Source organism: Orbilia oligospora (genome assembly GCF_000225545.1).
Source record: "Orbilia oligospora ATCC 24927 unplaced genomic scaffold scaffold00054, whole genome shotgun sequence".
Classification (NCBI taxonomy): Eukaryota; Fungi; Ascomycota; class Orbiliomycetes; order Orbiliales; family Orbiliaceae; genus Orbilia; species Orbilia oligospora.
In genome coordinates this window covers 2,109,796-2,126,828 of record NW_011645611.1, presented here as the reverse complement: position 1 = coordinate 2,126,828, position 17,033 = coordinate 2,109,796, and the positions used below count along the sequence as shown (strand labels likewise).

At 45.0% G+C, this 17,033-nt stretch overlaps 6 protein-coding genes across 6 annotated transcripts; 1 reads left to right on the top strand and 5 right to left on the bottom strand.

Annotated features, from left to right (window-relative positions):
* Positions 1-636: 636 nt before the first annotated feature.
* Positions 637-2,353, bottom strand: AOL_s00054g653 (uncharacterized protein; the record flags this gene model as incomplete). Its single annotated transcript, XM_011121969.1, has 3 exons — positions 637-1,089; positions 1,159-2,252; positions 2,338-2,353. 3 exons carry the CDS (start codon positions 2,351-2,353, stop codon positions 637-639), a joined length of 1,563 nt encoding a protein of 520 aa, XP_011120271.1.
* Positions 2,354-3,342: 989 nt separating this feature from the next.
* AOL_s00054g652 (uncharacterized protein) lies at positions 3,343-4,079 on the bottom strand (the record flags this gene model as incomplete). The annotated part of the gene is made up of 2 exons (XM_011121968.1): positions 3,343-3,412; positions 3,478-4,079. 2 exons carry the CDS (start codon positions 4,077-4,079, stop codon positions 3,343-3,345), a joined length of 672 nt encoding a protein of 223 aa, XP_011120270.1.
* A 516-nt stretch (positions 4,080-4,595) lies between these two features.
* Positions 4,596-5,969, bottom strand: AOL_s00054g651 (uncharacterized protein; the record flags this gene model as incomplete). Its single annotated transcript, XM_011121967.1, has 5 exons — positions 4,596-5,236; positions 5,301-5,364; positions 5,429-5,521; positions 5,633-5,748; positions 5,840-5,969. 5 exons carry the CDS (start codon positions 5,967-5,969, stop codon positions 4,596-4,598), a joined length of 1,044 nt encoding a protein of 347 aa, XP_011120269.1.
* Positions 5,970-7,376: 1,407 nt separating this feature from the next.
* On the bottom strand, positions 7,377-7,959 carry AOL_s00054g650 (uncharacterized protein; the record flags this gene model as incomplete). Its single annotated transcript, XM_011121966.1, has 3 exons — positions 7,377-7,650; positions 7,753-7,836; positions 7,928-7,959. The coding sequence occupies 3 exons, from the start codon at positions 7,957-7,959 to the stop codon at positions 7,377-7,379; spliced, it is 390 nt and encodes a 129-aa protein (XP_011120268.1).
* An 888-nt stretch (positions 7,960-8,847) lies between these two features.
* AOL_s00054g649 (uncharacterized protein) lies at positions 8,848-10,957 on the bottom strand (the record flags this gene model as incomplete). The annotated part of the gene is made up of 7 exons (XM_011121965.1): positions 8,848-9,375; positions 9,439-9,637; positions 9,695-10,066; positions 10,133-10,222; positions 10,289-10,575; positions 10,643-10,646; positions 10,728-10,957. The coding sequence occupies 7 exons, from the start codon at positions 10,955-10,957 to the stop codon at positions 8,848-8,850; spliced, it is 1,710 nt and encodes a 569-aa protein (XP_011120267.1).
* A 1,549-nt stretch (positions 10,958-12,506) lies between these two features.
* Positions 12,507-16,124, top strand: AOL_s00054g648 (uncharacterized protein; the record flags this gene model as incomplete). The annotated part of the gene is made up of 2 exons (XM_011121964.1): positions 12,507-12,630; positions 12,748-16,124. 2 exons carry the CDS (start codon positions 12,507-12,509, stop codon positions 16,122-16,124), a joined length of 3,501 nt encoding a protein of 1,166 aa, XP_011120266.1.
* Between the last annotated feature and the right edge of the window lie 909 nt (positions 16,125-17,033).

Sequence of the window (17,033 nt, the reverse complement as noted above, 5' to 3'; positions counted from 1 at the left end):
AGTAGAGAGACCAATGCGGCAAAGAAAGGCGGTTATATCATTGGGGCTCTGAAAAAGGCATCATTATGGGATGAGCCGAGGGGATGTTTAGATTGTTGAATACCTGATACTATTAGAATATCGATATCGATAGCCAAGTTACATATATATATACTTAAGTACTTAAGTAGGTATATATAAACATATATTCTGATTTTGCATGGAGATAGGTCGATCGAGGATTGTCGGAAGGATAGACCATGATCTGAGTCTAGACTAGTCGATGCGACTTGACGTTTTTCACAAATAATAACAGAATATAGAACTGATGGACTCTCCAAAGATCTCATGTGATCACCTATCTATCAAAGAAATAATGGTGATTATATTATTCTATCTTACAAATATCTTCCTCATGGTTACTATCGGCCATTCGATATTCGATATTCGATATTCGATTCGATAGCATTCCTCTAAAATACCACATAAGCTTGTGTTGGTCGTACCAGACTGTCGACCTAAGATTAATCAATTGATCAATGTAGTAGCTTGGGAAGCATATGAATACCTACTGAGCAATACCGAAGAAGTAATTAGGTACCTCGCTATCCGAATTTCGAATAGTTCAAGCCTGGATCAGGGTTCGAATATTGAATGCTAACTGCGATCTACTTTTTCTAAAACATCAGGGTTCTCAATATGTTCCGAGGCAGGCTTTCCACCAACATCGTGATCATGATCATGGCCGTTGACTTCTTCTTCTTCTTCAACATGGCTCCCCCTTCCGTTTCCCTGCTCCGAATCCTGGAACTTTCTAACACCGAAAATATCCTCCATTTCCTCCAAGCCCTTCCCCTTGGTTTCTGGCACAAAACACCACGCCCATATTCCCATACAGACCATCAGAGAAGCAAAAAACATATAAGTACCATATCCCAGAGACGTAATCATATACGGCGTCGTCCTTGATATGATAAACGACCAAAACCACTGATCTGCTGTTGTTATAGCGACGCAGAGCATTCGGATATCCAATGGGAAGATCTCGGAACAGTAGACCCAAGTAATGCCTTGCCAAGTAGCACAATATATCAAACCGTAGAGATACACCTACAGTGTTATTTTTCCTCCATTAGTTATTGAAACCTCGATCTTGGGGAAGGACCGGGGGGTTCTTACGCAAACCATAGCTAAGTATCCCCATCCGCTTCTTGCAACATCGCCTCTTATTGCTGCCTCTGTTGGGTCAGATTTTAAAACATAACCACCCAGATACCACATCGGAATAGATCCGATGAATGCACCCCATATCAAACTCCTTCGTCTTCCAACCTTTTCGACTAACCATACGGAAAATATTATCATCCCAAGGGTTTTGGCGACGCCGTAAAATCCAGTAGCGAAGAGTTTAGTGTCGGTTCCTTGAATTCCGAGTGTTTCGAATATACGAGGAGAATAGTAGGTAATGATATTAACGCCTGTGAGGTTCTGGAATGCCATGAGAAGTAGTCCTATTCCTATACGATTTCGTGTGCCCTTTTGGAAAATCCGGGATAAATAGTATCTTTTGGTATTCCTATTCTCCGAGGGCAGGTTTCTCGATGATACTTGTCGTCGAATTTCCTCTAATTCCCCTCTAACATATTCATGGCTGGCTGGAAGTTTCCGTATCCACGAGAGTGTGGCGATAGCTTCTTCCCACCGTTCCTGTTTTGCATACCATCTCGGAGTCTCGGGACACCAGAATATACCACAAAGGAGTAGAACTCCCGGCAAAAGCTGTAAAGCTAGTGGTATAATCCATTGCACCTTCGTATCAACTGAAATCGTACGATTAACAACATATTTTATCCAAAACCCACACATCCCACCGGCCTGAGACAAAACCTCAAAGATACCGACTAAACGACCTCTAATCGATGGAGGTGAAGTCTCAGCAATATAAACCGGAACAAGCAGCGATACGGATCCTATTCCAAACCCGGCAATAGCGCGTCCGGCGTATATTAATGGTAGATGACCATTCGAGCAAGTCATGAGTGTGCCACCGATTAAGAAGATTGCTACTGCTAGTATTATTGCTTTCTTTCTACCGAATTTCTCACCGATTGCGAAGGTAAACAAGGCGCCGAAGAATGTACCGGCTTGGAAAGTTGAGACGATGTTTCCCTGGAGGGTGTCACGCCAATGTTGGGAGCCGCTGTTGAGACCGAAATCTCGTTTGAACGAGTCGAGAGCCATTGTGCCGCCGATTACGGCAGTATCATAGCCCACTAGACAATGTGATGAGGATCTTGATATTTCAAGTTGTAGAAAATATACTGGTGGTTGTATGATAATTATCTAGACGTTACTTACTTGCTAGAGGTCCCATGCTGACAATGATGGCTATAAGGTGGACTCTCCAGTTTCGTACCTCCGGGGGGTCATCATTGTCGGCGTGAAGATTAAATCTTAATCTCATCGAGAATCCAGGCCTCTAGGTTTGCGCAATGGCCCCTAACAACAGGATTAGATCTAGAATTTGGACTCGAAGAGGAGGAAAATGCTATAGATTGAAGTTTAGTCTGAATTACGGCTAGGGTCTTCACGGGAAAGGGTCTATTTACAATATTAGCTCCGAATCCGGATCCTATTGTTACTGAGATGCCCATCTCTGCACACATGTGTGGCAAATCCTATTCTACTTCTTGGGATTCGAAGGGATATACTCATAGAAGATGTCCTTGTGATGAGCTAGCTTTATAAGGTGTTACATGTACGTGTGCTACCACTAATGTCCTAGGTAACGTGGCTGGAGTGCTCGTAGCGTACTGTTGACCTCATGGCCTTCACTATGATATATCGATACCCCTCCCGGGTTCTATAGATTGGACTTACCAACTGTATTTGCGATTGCTAAGAATGGTTACTTAAAGTGGCAGGTATACCGTTAATTCTGTACAACGTTGTAACACAGATATCATGGCGTTGAAGCTCGAGAACTGGCGTAGCCGTTTTAGTGTGGTAAACCTTTTTGGAAATTTCTCGAGGCTGCGGGAAAGAGGGGGTGGTTAAAATCAAAACGATGACATGGCTATGGCAGGCTTCGTAGTAGCAATTCAAGTTGATAGATGGTGGCCGCTGGTTATTGCAACTGCAGGGAAGTTTCCTTAGGTCAATAGATTTGAATTCAAAGTATCATGCCATCCATAATCGACTAGTTCATTAAATATTATGTATAAGACCATTTGTAAACCGCCCTTCAATATAACGGTTACCCAAAAACAGAATATGAGAACCAACAAGGACCTGGATTATAAAGCAACCGCCAAAATGAACGCTTCTAAGCAACGTACAAATCACTGGTACGAAATCGGCCCATCAATCCCGACTAAACAAGAACTCTTTTACCAAAGGCGAACCAGCAAACTCCGGATTCATAAGTATGCACCTATAGTAGTCAAAATGTCATTAGTTGTAGCCCAGTTCATAAGGATTAGAGATTTCGGAACTTACGACAAAAAATAGTTTAACCCTTGTCTTCTCGAATCTAAGAACTTCGTCCTGAATCTTGAAACCACGCTCTTTCTAGGTAATTGTGGTAATGCAGCCTTAGAATTTGGGAATGCGAGGAGTAATTTCTCTCTCAGCGCATCAAATTCAGAGTAACGCTTGATTACCGTAAACTTCTGGCCTTCCAACGTTTCTACCGTACAATTCCAAACAACGTATGCACCAGCTCTCAAAGGTGACCCACTGATGATCGTATAATCCCCTACCACGACACTACGGGCAAAGGCTGCTGAACTACGTTCAGACGGATCAACCGTATGGTCGACTAAGTCTATAGGAGCCGGTTGTATGAAAGTCAAGCTGGCACCTGACGCCGTGCGATTACGGTTCCGGAGAAAAGGGATGGAACCTCGTCGGGAGCCACCTGTCGGAGTGGGAGGCGAACTGAGGGGTAGCGAATTGAAATTGTTACTACTGCGATTCATGCCGACGGGCGAACCACCCGTGGCGTCCGTGGAGTTGCGAAAGTTCTGGAGGTCATCGCGAAGAGGATCGTAGGTATCGATGGGAGGGAGAGACTGCTGGGGATTTGGCTGGGAATCCATCCGGGGAATCCATGAGGCGGTTCTCGAGTACTAGTTAAGGATAGAAGATGTAGATGTTGGGGTTTAAAGAAGAGACATATCTGGCTGTTGAGGTTCGCACAGGAGAAAGGTACCGTAAGAAGTCCAATGATCCGGTCCTTTGACTTGGGTTTGAGGCGCACTCTCGGCGATTGGAAGTTCGTTGGGACCGATTGGTTGCACAGCATTTTGGCTTCGGCAGAATCCAGAATAAGAAGGTTTGTCGATAAAAGCAAACACAACGTATCGAATTACAACATTAACAACACAGTTATAGCTCAGTTTAAAACATGTTTACAAATGTTACAAGACTGGCTAACGTTGTAGCATAATCTCGAGAGTTCAAGCTGGAGTACTTCATACTATATAGTGACCATCTAGTAGTCTTGGGTAATATGATCATTCACTTTCATTAATATTATAAGTCGTATTATTTATTTAAATATACATGATAATCTCATAAAACCTCCTTATAGAATTCAACCCGATGGTTTCCAATCATAACGTATAAATCAATGTCAACAAGAAGACAATCGGCGCAAATACAAATACGTCTCTCGCTCTATACTGCGAGGCAGTACTTGGGGCGTTATCTCCGCCGCCGCCAACATTTGTTATATCGTTGCCGGGTGAGTTACTTCCTCCAGTGTTTGAAGGGGTAGGGGCAGCAGTCGATGCTTCAGACGACGTGGTAGCCTCAACGGGTGTCGGAGTGGGGCCTTCAAACTCTGTTGTGTATTGACTTGGAGTCGATGTGGTCAAGTCGCTTGCAATAGACTCAAATGATCTGGAAGCAGCACTAAAAGCACTAACATAAGCTGAAACGGTGGTAGACGTCGAGGTCCTCGAACTTCTCGTAGAAGTATAATCAATAGTCGAAACCCAGACGTAATAGTACCAGTAGTAATACCAATAGATTGTGGTGGTAAACCATCTGTATTCGACTGGAGGGGCTGTCGTTGGATCTGGTGCTGGGGTAGTTATTGGGGTTCGTGTTGATGGTGGATTGGTAACACTGTCTCCTCTTGAACTGGGTTCAGCAGCGATGGAGCTACCGCCGCCTCCGCTTGTACCCGCTCTGCAGCCTCTTACGCCCGCGCTATTGATCACACATCGATATCCGGGGCGGCAGGTTCCGTCTAAAAGACAGCATTAGCTTAGGGATAAAGGAGATAACCGGCGCTATACCAATTAATTTGATACTTACAATCTCGGCAGCATTCTCCACCTGGTAAGACGCAATACCCAGTCCGGCAACAGAGATAGCCTAGATGGCAGTTATATGTCAGTGCAAAGGCATCAGGCACTCATATTGGGGTGTGTATACGTACCGACGTCGCAATAATCACCATCACTCGAGCAGCAGACAGAGGAATCCGGAATACAGCCGGTTCCACAACATTTCCGTGTAACTCTGCAGGCGCCTGGGGAAAAGAAAAGGGAAGAAAATTTTAATTAGTATCAATATAGATATGTTAAAAAACTAGATAACTTTCTAGTGAAGTTTAACTAGAAGGAAGAAATGGTGACCATACCTCCAGTTGAGCAGCAAGTTTCCCCGCTGACAATACACGTGCCATCGTTACAGCACCTTCCAGGAGAACGGCAGCATCTCCCACTTGAAGAGCACAGGCCATATCCCGAAGGACAACTTTGTCTCGGGTTCAATGTCATTCCTCTCCTTTCCAGATCATTAGTGATATCTAACCCGGCCATTGGCGCGCCGTTCTTTTTCATCTCACGCCCTAGCATTTCGAACTCTCCGACCTCTCGCGCTTCTAGCGGGTAAAAGTGTAAGTCATGTTCACTTGCTAGCGCTGCTGAGAATCGCAGTGCTGCTGCTACGGCAACCGAAAACAAGCTGCTCCGCATTTTTGTCGGTTTCTCGTTAAAGGTGATATATCGATATTCTTGGCAAAGGCTTAGTTTCGGAGACAAGTATTATTGACAAAGTTGATATAGATTCCGAAGAAGCGAATGGCTGAAATCTTGGGAATGCCAATTTTCAACTATCACTATAGAGTAAAGGGGAGGAAAGAGATCTTTTAAATACATCCATAACGTTAGGCTAAGTTTATCCCTCGGACCCTCATCCCATAGTCATAGGCATCTTGACACACAGTTTATGACACTGGGAAAGATCTGCTACCAAAGAACCCAATTGTGGGAAATTAAGCAGGTCAATCTTGGCACCCATGATCCATGATCCGATCTAAAAAAGCAGGGGTCGGGTTTCCTTGTTTCTATTCCGCGGCTCAACTTGAAAGCAAGCAAGCAAGCAAGCAAGCAAGCAAGCAAGCTTTTAGGCCCAATTGGAATGGCAAGTTTAGAGTCCCTGGCACTCGAAACTTGTGTTTGCGCGCAGGTGCGATATGCGCGATACCAAAAAGATGGTAGCTTTACACGTGCGCCAAGGTGTCAAGCATTGTTGCGAGCTTGCCAATGTTCATCTTCATGCCTTTTTCGCATTTATGTACAGCCTCATGATGTCAGTTTGTAGGCAGAACAATAGGATAGATCGACTGCCTGACTCATGGCGCATGATTAAGTGGGTCAACGTCGGGCGACACCGAGTAATTAATCACCAAGTATCGTCCTCTCAAAATAGTACCGTCTATGTATGTATTTATGTACGTACCTAGCGACTTGCACGACAGCCAAATTAATTAGTTCGGAAGAATTTTGAGTTTTCCATATTTTGTAGGACTTGTAGAAAAAATCTTGGTTGAGACCCCGCCCCCCAAAATTGCAAAACCACCCATTACAATATTTGGTTTTTGTAGTATGGATGTTAGATTGGGCCAATTTACTGGATGGACTTGCGGATTAATAAGGATATTTGCATATTGCTCAGTACGAGGCACAAGAGCCAACATTTAACCTTGGGTGTCGGGTAGTTAGCATGGAACATGTCGAACCGTCTTTCGGGCCCGAACCAGGATGTAGTGAACAAGGATCCGATATGCTTAACGTTAGACACGCCAGGCACAAACATTACAAATTAGGGTTTGCCTCTTTTGGGACCACCGTCTTCGTGATCTCTGTAGGCAGCGACATGGAAGTATAAGTGAGGTCAGGATGAATTCATGAATCATCGCAGTCATCATACTCGTAGGAACCGTAAAAATCCGTTCCTCTATTTGATATGCACTAGACTCACTGAAATAATAATCTAAGTGATATAGATTCTTAAGATCTTTCGGAAACGTTAAACGGAAGCAAAATTACACAGGCTGTAGCATGCCATATAATAGCATGCCATAGAATCCTCAAGACTTTTCATTCATCTTCATCCTCGCTGTCTTCAACAGCAGGAAACCAACCGAATTCTCGAAAGTCTACCGACATGGTGCCCTGCCTATCCTCGTCCACCGTTACTCCCTCCCCTCGAAGAACATCAGCCTGTCTTCTCATACCCGATACAACCTCTCTCTGAGATATGACACCTTGTGAGTTAATAACTCTTTGCCAGGGGACATTTGAACCGTTAAATTCCGCTTGAGGGTCTGTAGACAGGTGTTTCAAGGCTACACCAACTTGACGTGGACGGCTTCTGATAACAACGAAATAATGTATACTATACGTAAGCAAAGATCCGAGTTCACAAAGATCCTCAATTTGGAAGATCGAGGGTCGACGTCGGGGGGTGAATTACGGATAGCCAGCCAGTTTAGCGATATGCCCGTAGGATGTCACCTTGCCATATGGGATCTGCTGGACCGTTTCGTAGACGGCAACACTGGACCATGCATGGTTCGCGTGCTGGTTAGCGGTGAAACATTATACAAGTTTACATGCAAACGAGTTTAAAAGGGGACCTTTGGACGTACAAGAAAGCTTCAGCTTCGTCGCTACGAGGCATCCTGAACCTTTGAGAATATTATCCTCGAATGAAATAAACGAGGTTTAATTACAAGATAGTCCGACGCGATATTGTTTCCCTGAGAGCCAACCTTACGTTATGTCCCATGCACATGCATGCATGCATGTTAACATATCTTCATGTTCCCCAACATCCGTTGATTACATAATATAACTTCGTGTTACAGGGATTCCCAATGTGGAAATTCCACCAAAGCAACACAAACCTAAGCGAAGAACAGAGACTGTCTCTGGAAGTCAAGATTGTGTGACCGGATGAAACTAGAGAACGATAAATTTATGTATATGCATGTATAGTACACATGTTTTGGACGTGGCATACAAGATGCGAGACCCTGTTTTGCAGTACGTAGGATCCCATTCTGTAATATACGGCATCCCATTTTGCAGCTTGTACATGTGGCATCCCTTTAGTATCCCTGTAGAATCTGTTCCTGGTGATGGCATCCAAAATCGCACACTGTCACGGTGTACAGCTAGCTAAAGGACTAGGTCCTGTATCGGTATGCTATAAGGATTTGGTATGACAACCCATGGTCCTTAGATCTAGCAAGTAGAACTATCATCATGCAGTAGATCAAGATTCTGTAATAATGTGATTGTTTGATCTTTCTGTATATATATATAATAATTTAAATAACAATATCATTAAATATTATTCATGCAATCATATTCCAAAAGTGGTGATCTATCCCCTAAATGAAATGTATATGTATAGAAAACCGAAAAGTTAAGATATTAAGACAATGCTCCTCAAAAACGCCTGTAAATGCCACCGTCTTTTCTGTGATCTCGCTGCATCCGCCTATTAGCATGAATTCAGCCGAATTCCAGGGTGTCAATCAATCGACAGCATTATTAGTTCAGCTTAAATTTTTTCTGCGTCTTCCGTCTTTTCCTTTCTCTTGAACCCTTGATCAGTGCTGTGCTCTTGGTCGAGGCTCAAATCTTCAGTGAAGATGGACAAGAAACCACCAATGATTGCGAAGCCAAGGAAGACAAGCCAGACATTTTTCAAGGCAGCAGCGTAACACCAAACAAGTTTCTCGCGGAGCTCGTCAGGGGAGCCGAAGGGCATCCGCTTGATAACCTCGACAAGGGCAGCAGCGTCCTTGGCATATTCACCGGCGACAGGTTCGAGCTCGGGGAAGCTCTCCAACTTGGACTTGAGGAAGTTCTGGAAAGCCATGCCACCGATGGCAACACCAAAAGTTTGTCCGAACGCGCGAAGGAAAGAGAACATAGCAACAGCGTAGCTGGTATCGGCGGCTGGGGCGGAAGCTTGAATGGCAAGCCCCATGGATGGGAAAAGCATGCCGGTTCCCAATCCGGAAACCAGGTTGATGAAGATCCATGCGACGGTCGATGTGTTGACATCAAGCAAGTAGAGAAGACCCTGTTTTTTATGTTAGTTCATGTCGAATTATTTTTTCTCTAAAGCTAAAGCATAGGGTCTTACCATTCCGAGGATAGTCAGCGCCCAACCAATGTAGAGAGCCCATCTGAATTTACCGGTGATGGAAGAGACGATACCGACGACGATTGAGGCTGGAGCGACGGTGAAGGTTTGTGGGAAGACAGAGACACCAGCCAAAATAGCGGTTTGGTTCTTGACAGCCAAGTAGTAGAGAGGGAGGTAGTAAAGAAGGCCCCAGAGACTATTGTTCATGTTAGTTTTGAAGATTGTGGGAGCTATAAAGGAGGTTGTCACATACATAACGCCGTGCATAACAGTACCAAGGTAGCTGACGGCTGCGGTTCTTTGCTCGAAAACGCTCATCCGGATCAATGGGTCTGCAGCAACGAATTTTTCGTAGAAGATGAATCCAATAAGGCCAACGGCACCAACAACGAGTGGGACAATTGTTCTCCAGGAGTTCCATGGGTACATAGTGCCACCCCAGGTGATTGGAATCAAGAAACTTGTGCAAGAAGCGATGAAAATTGTGCCACCAACCCAATCAATGCGTCTCAATTTGGCAGCCATACTGGATGGAATGAAGTTCAATTTGAGGAAGAGGGGAATCATGACAAATCCGATACCGCAGAAAGGAAGATTGATCCAGAAAACCCAGGTCCATGAAACCCTATTTTTAAGTTAGATAAACACATATTCTCTAGTATGGAATGGTCGGAAAACGAATGCTACATACTTCTCAGCAAAGGCGCCACCGAGGACGGGTCCGAGGACACTACCCAGAGCCCACATTGTTGAAAGGAAGCCGAAATACTTTCCTCGTTCCCTATACAATCAACAGTTAATTATCGATACCGGCAAGTTGGGATTCGTAAAATAACTAGAGCCATACCTAAGAGGAACCAAGTCTGTGATAATAATCTCAGACACGGCAATGATACCACCGCCACCGATACCTTGAATGGTACGGCCGACGAGAATCAAGGTGAAGTTCTTTGCAACACCGCATAAAATAGCACCAATGGTAAAGAATACGAGCGACGTGATAATGAGCGGTTTACGGCCGAAAATGTTTGAGAAAGATCCGAAGACGGGTTGAATAACGGTAGAAGCAAGCAAGAAACTTGTTCCTGTCCAGAATGCCTCCGTCGCTGTACCCTTAAGTTCGTGTGCCATAATCTACGGGAAGTAATAGTTAGCATGAATCAGGTGAGGTGTTGGTTGAATTTAACGAAGATATTCGTACCGGCCTATATCGAGTATATTAGTTCAGACTCTTGGATCAACTAGAAACTATATAACTAGAGGAGTTATTGTATGAAGGTGCTTACAATGCAACAGATATGATGGTGGCATCGAGTGCAGCCGCGAGTGTAATAATCATGAGCGAAGCAAATGCTAAAAACATTCGCCAATCCATTTTGAACTCTGGGGCCTTTGTGCTTGCGCTGCCAGTTTGAAGCGTCGACTCCCCGGATGGCTCATTTGGTACGCTTTGTTTATGGTCTGTTTTAGAATATACCCTAGAGACAGCCAACTCCTGTTCTATCGTCGACGACATCGCGAAGGCGTTGTTGTCGTGAAAGCCACCTATTGAAACTGTTGGGTCCTTTCAGAGTCGGAACAAAATTTCTGGGTTGAAATAGATCGTTTTGCAGTTTTGGGGATTCGAGAAATGTCGAGATCTGCCTGTAACTTCAAATTGAAAGGGAGAGAACTTCGATATGTAACCGAAATCTGCAAGTCTATTATATATTAGGGGTGAAATTGCAATTATAAGACCGTTTTCTTTTGAAAAGTGTGCCAATGGTATTTGATGTGCCTGATTGGTACTGATTAGATCCTCCAAACGATTGAGGGCATGGACTGAATATATATATAAAATATATTGATCGTTCCAAGCTGGACCCTTTTCTGCAGCGCCAGAGGTCTGGGCATGGTGTGGTTGTTCCCCCCCCCCCCGATTCGTCGTCAGCTCCGTGCCTCCGAACTCTCCGTATGGTGCATATATGCATACCATTGTTGGTATAAGGTTATTACTAAGACCAATGGACAAGAATAACGGGCACTGGGGGTAAAGGTTTCCGTTATTCGAATAAGGTAACGTTATTCCGACAGGCACTGCAGGCGGCTCTGAGCATTATGCCCCCTTGGAGCCTTACTGGTTATCTTTCTTGGTCCGAACCCTCGTATTTTCGTATTGCCCGATTTGGATTCAAATGCATGACTTCAACGTTCCTTCTTTCTTTTTTTTCTCCCAAAACTCGAAAAAAAAAACCTAACCAAAATTCTGTTGGATTACCAACAACCAGCTAAACTTTATCGTGTAAAGGGTTGCTCCGTGGGTGGCGTCGAGACCCCTGCTAACCTTTCCGGCGGGGCAATATTTCATCCGAACGAAGTGCTTTGGGCCAATAGTTTTCCACGCCGTAGACCGTTCCAATGATGTGGGCTTTGCAAGATAATCTTGAGGATTTGAGACCTACAGCGCCAAGAGCCACTTATAAGGCTGAAATAACTCGTGCCCTTTTTGCATGCTGGTCAGCAATGCTCCGTCGATGATGCGTAGACGGAGTGTTATATAGGTGTACATATTTCTAAACCTTGGCTATGAAGTGGTGTTAACTGTGAGATTTGATTCTGAGGTGGAGACTACCCGTCGGTCGGGACAATACTTGGCGCTCACAATTACATTCCTTTGGACTTCCGGTTCCGATTCCATTTGATTCGTACTCCCTGAGGTGTACATGGTAGTCTGTTGATTTGTGATGCATCATGTCGGATGATGAGGCCTTCTGAGGCCCGTTGATGGTTACGAATGTATTGGTCAATGACCACGCATGCAATCGCAATAGCCATCTCCCAAAAGTCTAACCAACCGTGGGGTAGTCAAACAAAACAAGCGAGGCCGGCTTGGCGGCCATATGGTATTTATTACACACAAGTAAGTTATCGTCGGGTTGTACTAAAGCTCGGTCAAGACACTGCGCCGGTACGCCGACCCTACTGGTACTACGTACTAGTCACTTCTAACGGGCTTACCATCAGCTTCTTAATGCTGTAATCGTCGGCGCCTGCATGCATCAGCTCCGAAGCGAAAACATTGGAATATGAGCGAACAAAAACAAGAGCGTCCGAGCTCGAGGGGCTCCGGCTCACAGGAATATGAAAGTTACAAAGCTCCACCCATCGGGTGTTGCGTTGATTGTGGTTGTGGCCGAAGCGCTTGTGATGGTAGGTCTCGATTTCTGGTTGTTTTGAAATATTTCAAATCAAATCTATTTGCCTAAGAAAATACGAGGTGCTTAACTCATACTTTAAAGCAGAGAGGCTGACTTGGTGTAATACCAGAAAACTGTGTTCGTACGCTTGCTCTGCTGAAATGTCGCTCTACGTGTGACGAGCTTAAGCAACAGCGAACCCCTGTGAAAACGTCGGACAACGCTACGGACGATTGCTGTGCTCCAGGTCGAACCAATGTTGGCACTTGTGGGACGAAGATATTCGAGCTAAATTGCCTGGAGAAGCAACCTGTCGGCACTGATATCGAATCATTTGCTGCTGATGCCGTTATTCAGAATCACGGCTGTACCAGCCAACCGCAACATGGGATACCGACAAATCCCGACAAAAAAGGAAAGGGCGGATGCTGCACAAAGAAGGGCTCAGGGGATAATTGCAGTTCTCAAATCTCAGAGCCCTGTTGTTCCGGTAAACAGAGCACTGAAAACGCTGAACAGGATGTTGGTACCTCTCGGGCACAGGGAGCATACTATGTCGAAAAACAGGATGAAAGTTTCGCCTGCCAGCAAGGCGGCTGCTGTACTGGGAAAGGAGACTCTTCAGCAGAGAAACAAGGCAATGGTAGTACCGAACAAAAGCTTGACTGCTGTGCCACTGATAATTCGGGGGGGACCTCACCATTAATTCCTGAGACAGAAAGCCAAAGCAAGGCAAGAGAAGCATGCACAGACCATCTTCAACAGGCAATGAATGAGTATCTCAGTCTGATTCAGAAAGGAATATGCATTTGCTGCAGTATTTTGGATGGCCTTGATACATGCTGCGGACGGCCTCTTCCGAATAAAAAGATCTCGGATAACACAGCTATTGCCCTTGAAAAGTCTAGTCCGCCTGCAATTGGCCAACAGTCTTCTAGTAGTCTTATTGTCCAAAAGTGTGAGAAGTCCTGCTGTGGGCAACGAACTACTCCAGACGATATTCAAGATGCCGAGGCCTTATCTTGTTGCCCTTCCGACGACCTCGGGGCTAGGTCTTCGGGTTCTGGTGTTCAAACTACAGAAGCTGGCATTGCAAATATCACCGCTCGTCAACATATTATTCTTGGTGTCGCAGGAATGACATGCACAGGTTGTACCCGAAAAGTCACAAACATTCTTAATGGCATTAACGGCGTATCTTCCGTCAACGTTACTTTTGTAACTGGAGTGGCAGAATTTGACCTTGATATGGCCGTGTCGAGCCTTCAGCAACTAATACCACGGATTGAGAAAGAAACTGGATTCAAATTCTCACAGATAGTGAGTGATCATCAAACTCTGGACCTGCGAGTTGACCCAGCAGTTGCAAAGGCTGCATTCGAGCAGCTCAGAAGTGCTGCGGTTGAATCCGTCGAGCAGATTAACAAATCTACCTACCGCGTCAACTACGATCCGGCCGTCATTGGGGCCAGAACACTACTCTCTTCAATCAAGGGCGCAAGTCTAGCTCCACCTAGAAACGATGCAAAATTGGTCAATGGCAGACGGAGACTTATTCGTATGGCCTGGATTACTGGAACCGCTATGGTGTTGACTATACCAATTCTTGTCTTGAATTGGTCGAATAATCCAGTGCCATATTCTAAGCGATCGATTGTGTCTCTGGTTCTCGCAACCTTCGTCCAAGCACTTGCAATTCCTGAGTTCTACGTTGGTGCTATTAAATCGCTTATTTACAGCCGAGTCATTGAAATGGATATGCTAGTCGTCATCAGTATCAGTGCTGCATATGCCTACTCAGTGGTGGCATTCGCATTAACCCATGCCGGTTATGTTTTGGAAACTGGCGAGTTTTTCGAAACGAGTTCTCTGCTCATCACTCTTGTTCTCCTCGGTAGACTCATAGCTGCGATTGCTAAAGTGAGGGCAATCTCCGCTGTTTCACTGCGCTCACTTCAGGCTGAGAAAGCATTGCTTGTTGTGCCTTCTTCGGGTACGCTCGAAATTGACGCGCGTTTGTTGCAACTTGGTGATTCTTTCATTGTACCTGCTCACAGCCGCATTGTGACCGACGGCATGGTGACCGATGGCAAAAGCTCTGTTGATGAGTCTATGATCACGGGTGAAAACGTGCCTGTACCTAAGGCTATAGGAGATGAGGTTATCGCAGGAACAATCAATTGTTCTAGCCCTCTTACTATCAGCATGACTCGTCTTCCTGGCAAAAATAGCATCACCGATATAGCGAACCTGGTTGAGAACGCATTGGCAGCAAAACCTCGCATCCAAGATCTAGCTGATACAGTGGCCGGTTACTTCATACCAGTTGTCGTTTGTATCGCGCTAATTGTTTTCGGCATTTGGATGGCGGTGGCTCTAAAGGTCCGTGGAGAAAGCGGAGGTGGTGCTGTAGGAGTGGCAATTACTTATTGTATCGCCGTTTTAGCAGTATCTTGCCCCTGCGCGTTAGGACTTGCTGTTCCAATGGTCCTTGTCATTGCAGGGGGCGTAGCTGCGCGCTCTGGAGTTATAATTAAACAGGCCGATGTCATCGAGAGAGGGCATAAGGTTACTGATGTCGTTTTCGACAAGACTGGCACAATAACCAAAGGGGACCTTATTGTTGTCCACGAGCAGTTATTTCCACATGTTCACGCTTCGGACGTCCTTTCGATTGCTAAATCGGTGACGAAGGAAAACCAACACCCTGTGTCCATAGCAGTTGCGGCACACCTGAAACTAAATTCCAGTGGGTTCGCAAGGCTTGAAAAAGTGGAATCGATTCCTGGAGCGGGTATCCAATGCGAATGGCAAGGGTTGATTATTAAGGCTGGGAATCCTTACTGGCTGAATATAGAAGAACAACCAGAGATCTCGGCACTCATTGAACAAGGGATGTCACTCTTCTGTATCATAATCAACTCCACTCTTGTGGCTGCCTTTGGACTAAAGGCCAATATTCGGGAAGAAGCCAAGCAAGTTATTGCAGACCTTCAACGAAGCAACATCAGATGTCACATTGTCAGCGGTGACGGACCTAAAGTTGTTGAAGACGTTGCCACAACCGTTGGTATTCCTCTTTCAAATACCGCATCAAGACATTCACCGGCTCAAAAGCAACATTATGTTAAGGAATTGATGCTATCAGGCCGTACGGTGCTCTTTTGCGGGGACGGAACCAACGATGCTGTTGCCGTGGCTCAGGCGAATGTGGGTGTCCAAATTGGAACTACCTCAGATATCACAAGAGCCACTGCAGATGTCGTCTTGCTAGGTGGCTTGGATGGTCTAATGATTTTGCTTGATATCTCGAAACGATCATCTCGCCGAATCATCTTCAATTTTATCTGGTCTGCAGTTTATAATGTGTTCGCGATCTTGCTGGCGGGAGGAGCGTTTGTTAAAGCACGAATTCCACCAGCATACGCAGGTCTGGGCGAAGTCGTGAGTGTGGTTCCAGTCATTGTCGCGGCACTTACGCTATCTAGAACCAAGCGAACGAACTAGCGGGTAAGAGAACAGCTGAATTCTTATGTGGATCAAAGTGGCGGATTTATTTTCATTCTGTTATTGCAGCTAGCTTGGGATGTTGTCAGATTGCTAGATGTTGGGTGACATGAAATGTTATTGTAACCATATCGATATATCCTTTATCACTTATCAATCGGCCCATATAAAACCCTCAAGCCGTTATCCCGTATAGGTATATATCTACCGATACTGTGGAAGTCGGAAACAATCAATCCCGTGGACACTGATTGCCGATTTCTTGGCTTAGTGACCCACCTCGTGTTGTCTGACGTTGTATTCTATTCATAGTGTCGACATGATCATGACCCGACAGCTGAGAAGTTGGTTCGAATTTCCGACGACGAATCCCCAAAGTATCGTTTCTGCCTTTGACGCTGACTGTTATTAGCGAAGGTATATGTGGGTCGTTCGGTACTTAACTTCCTGATATGGGAAATGATAACTTGACAGTACTTCTAGCTGCCGAAGACCATGCTTGCATGCACATGCATACGCATGTCCAAAATATTTAAAATTTACCGTTTAATTTTCTAGATATCGATAGCTAGCGAACGTCCATTTCAGGATGCTTGTCAGATTAGGTAATCCACAACTTTATGCATCTTTCTATCTCTCGCCCCTGCACATTCCGAACTCAGGTTTCCAACAATGCAATGCAATGTCGAACTGCAACTACAAGTAGATTTTTACCTTCCTTTATTTTTTGCTAAAATATCATGAAATATTTATACTCTCAGTGTATTGGTCTTACAGGTAAGGAAAGTATCGTACAAGTAGAGTACACCCCACGCAAACAACCCGAACTACCCAAGATCTCTTGTCATGTAGATGCAAACACAAAAAGAAAGAAAAGAAAGGATATTCATAAAAGCATAAACATGTGCA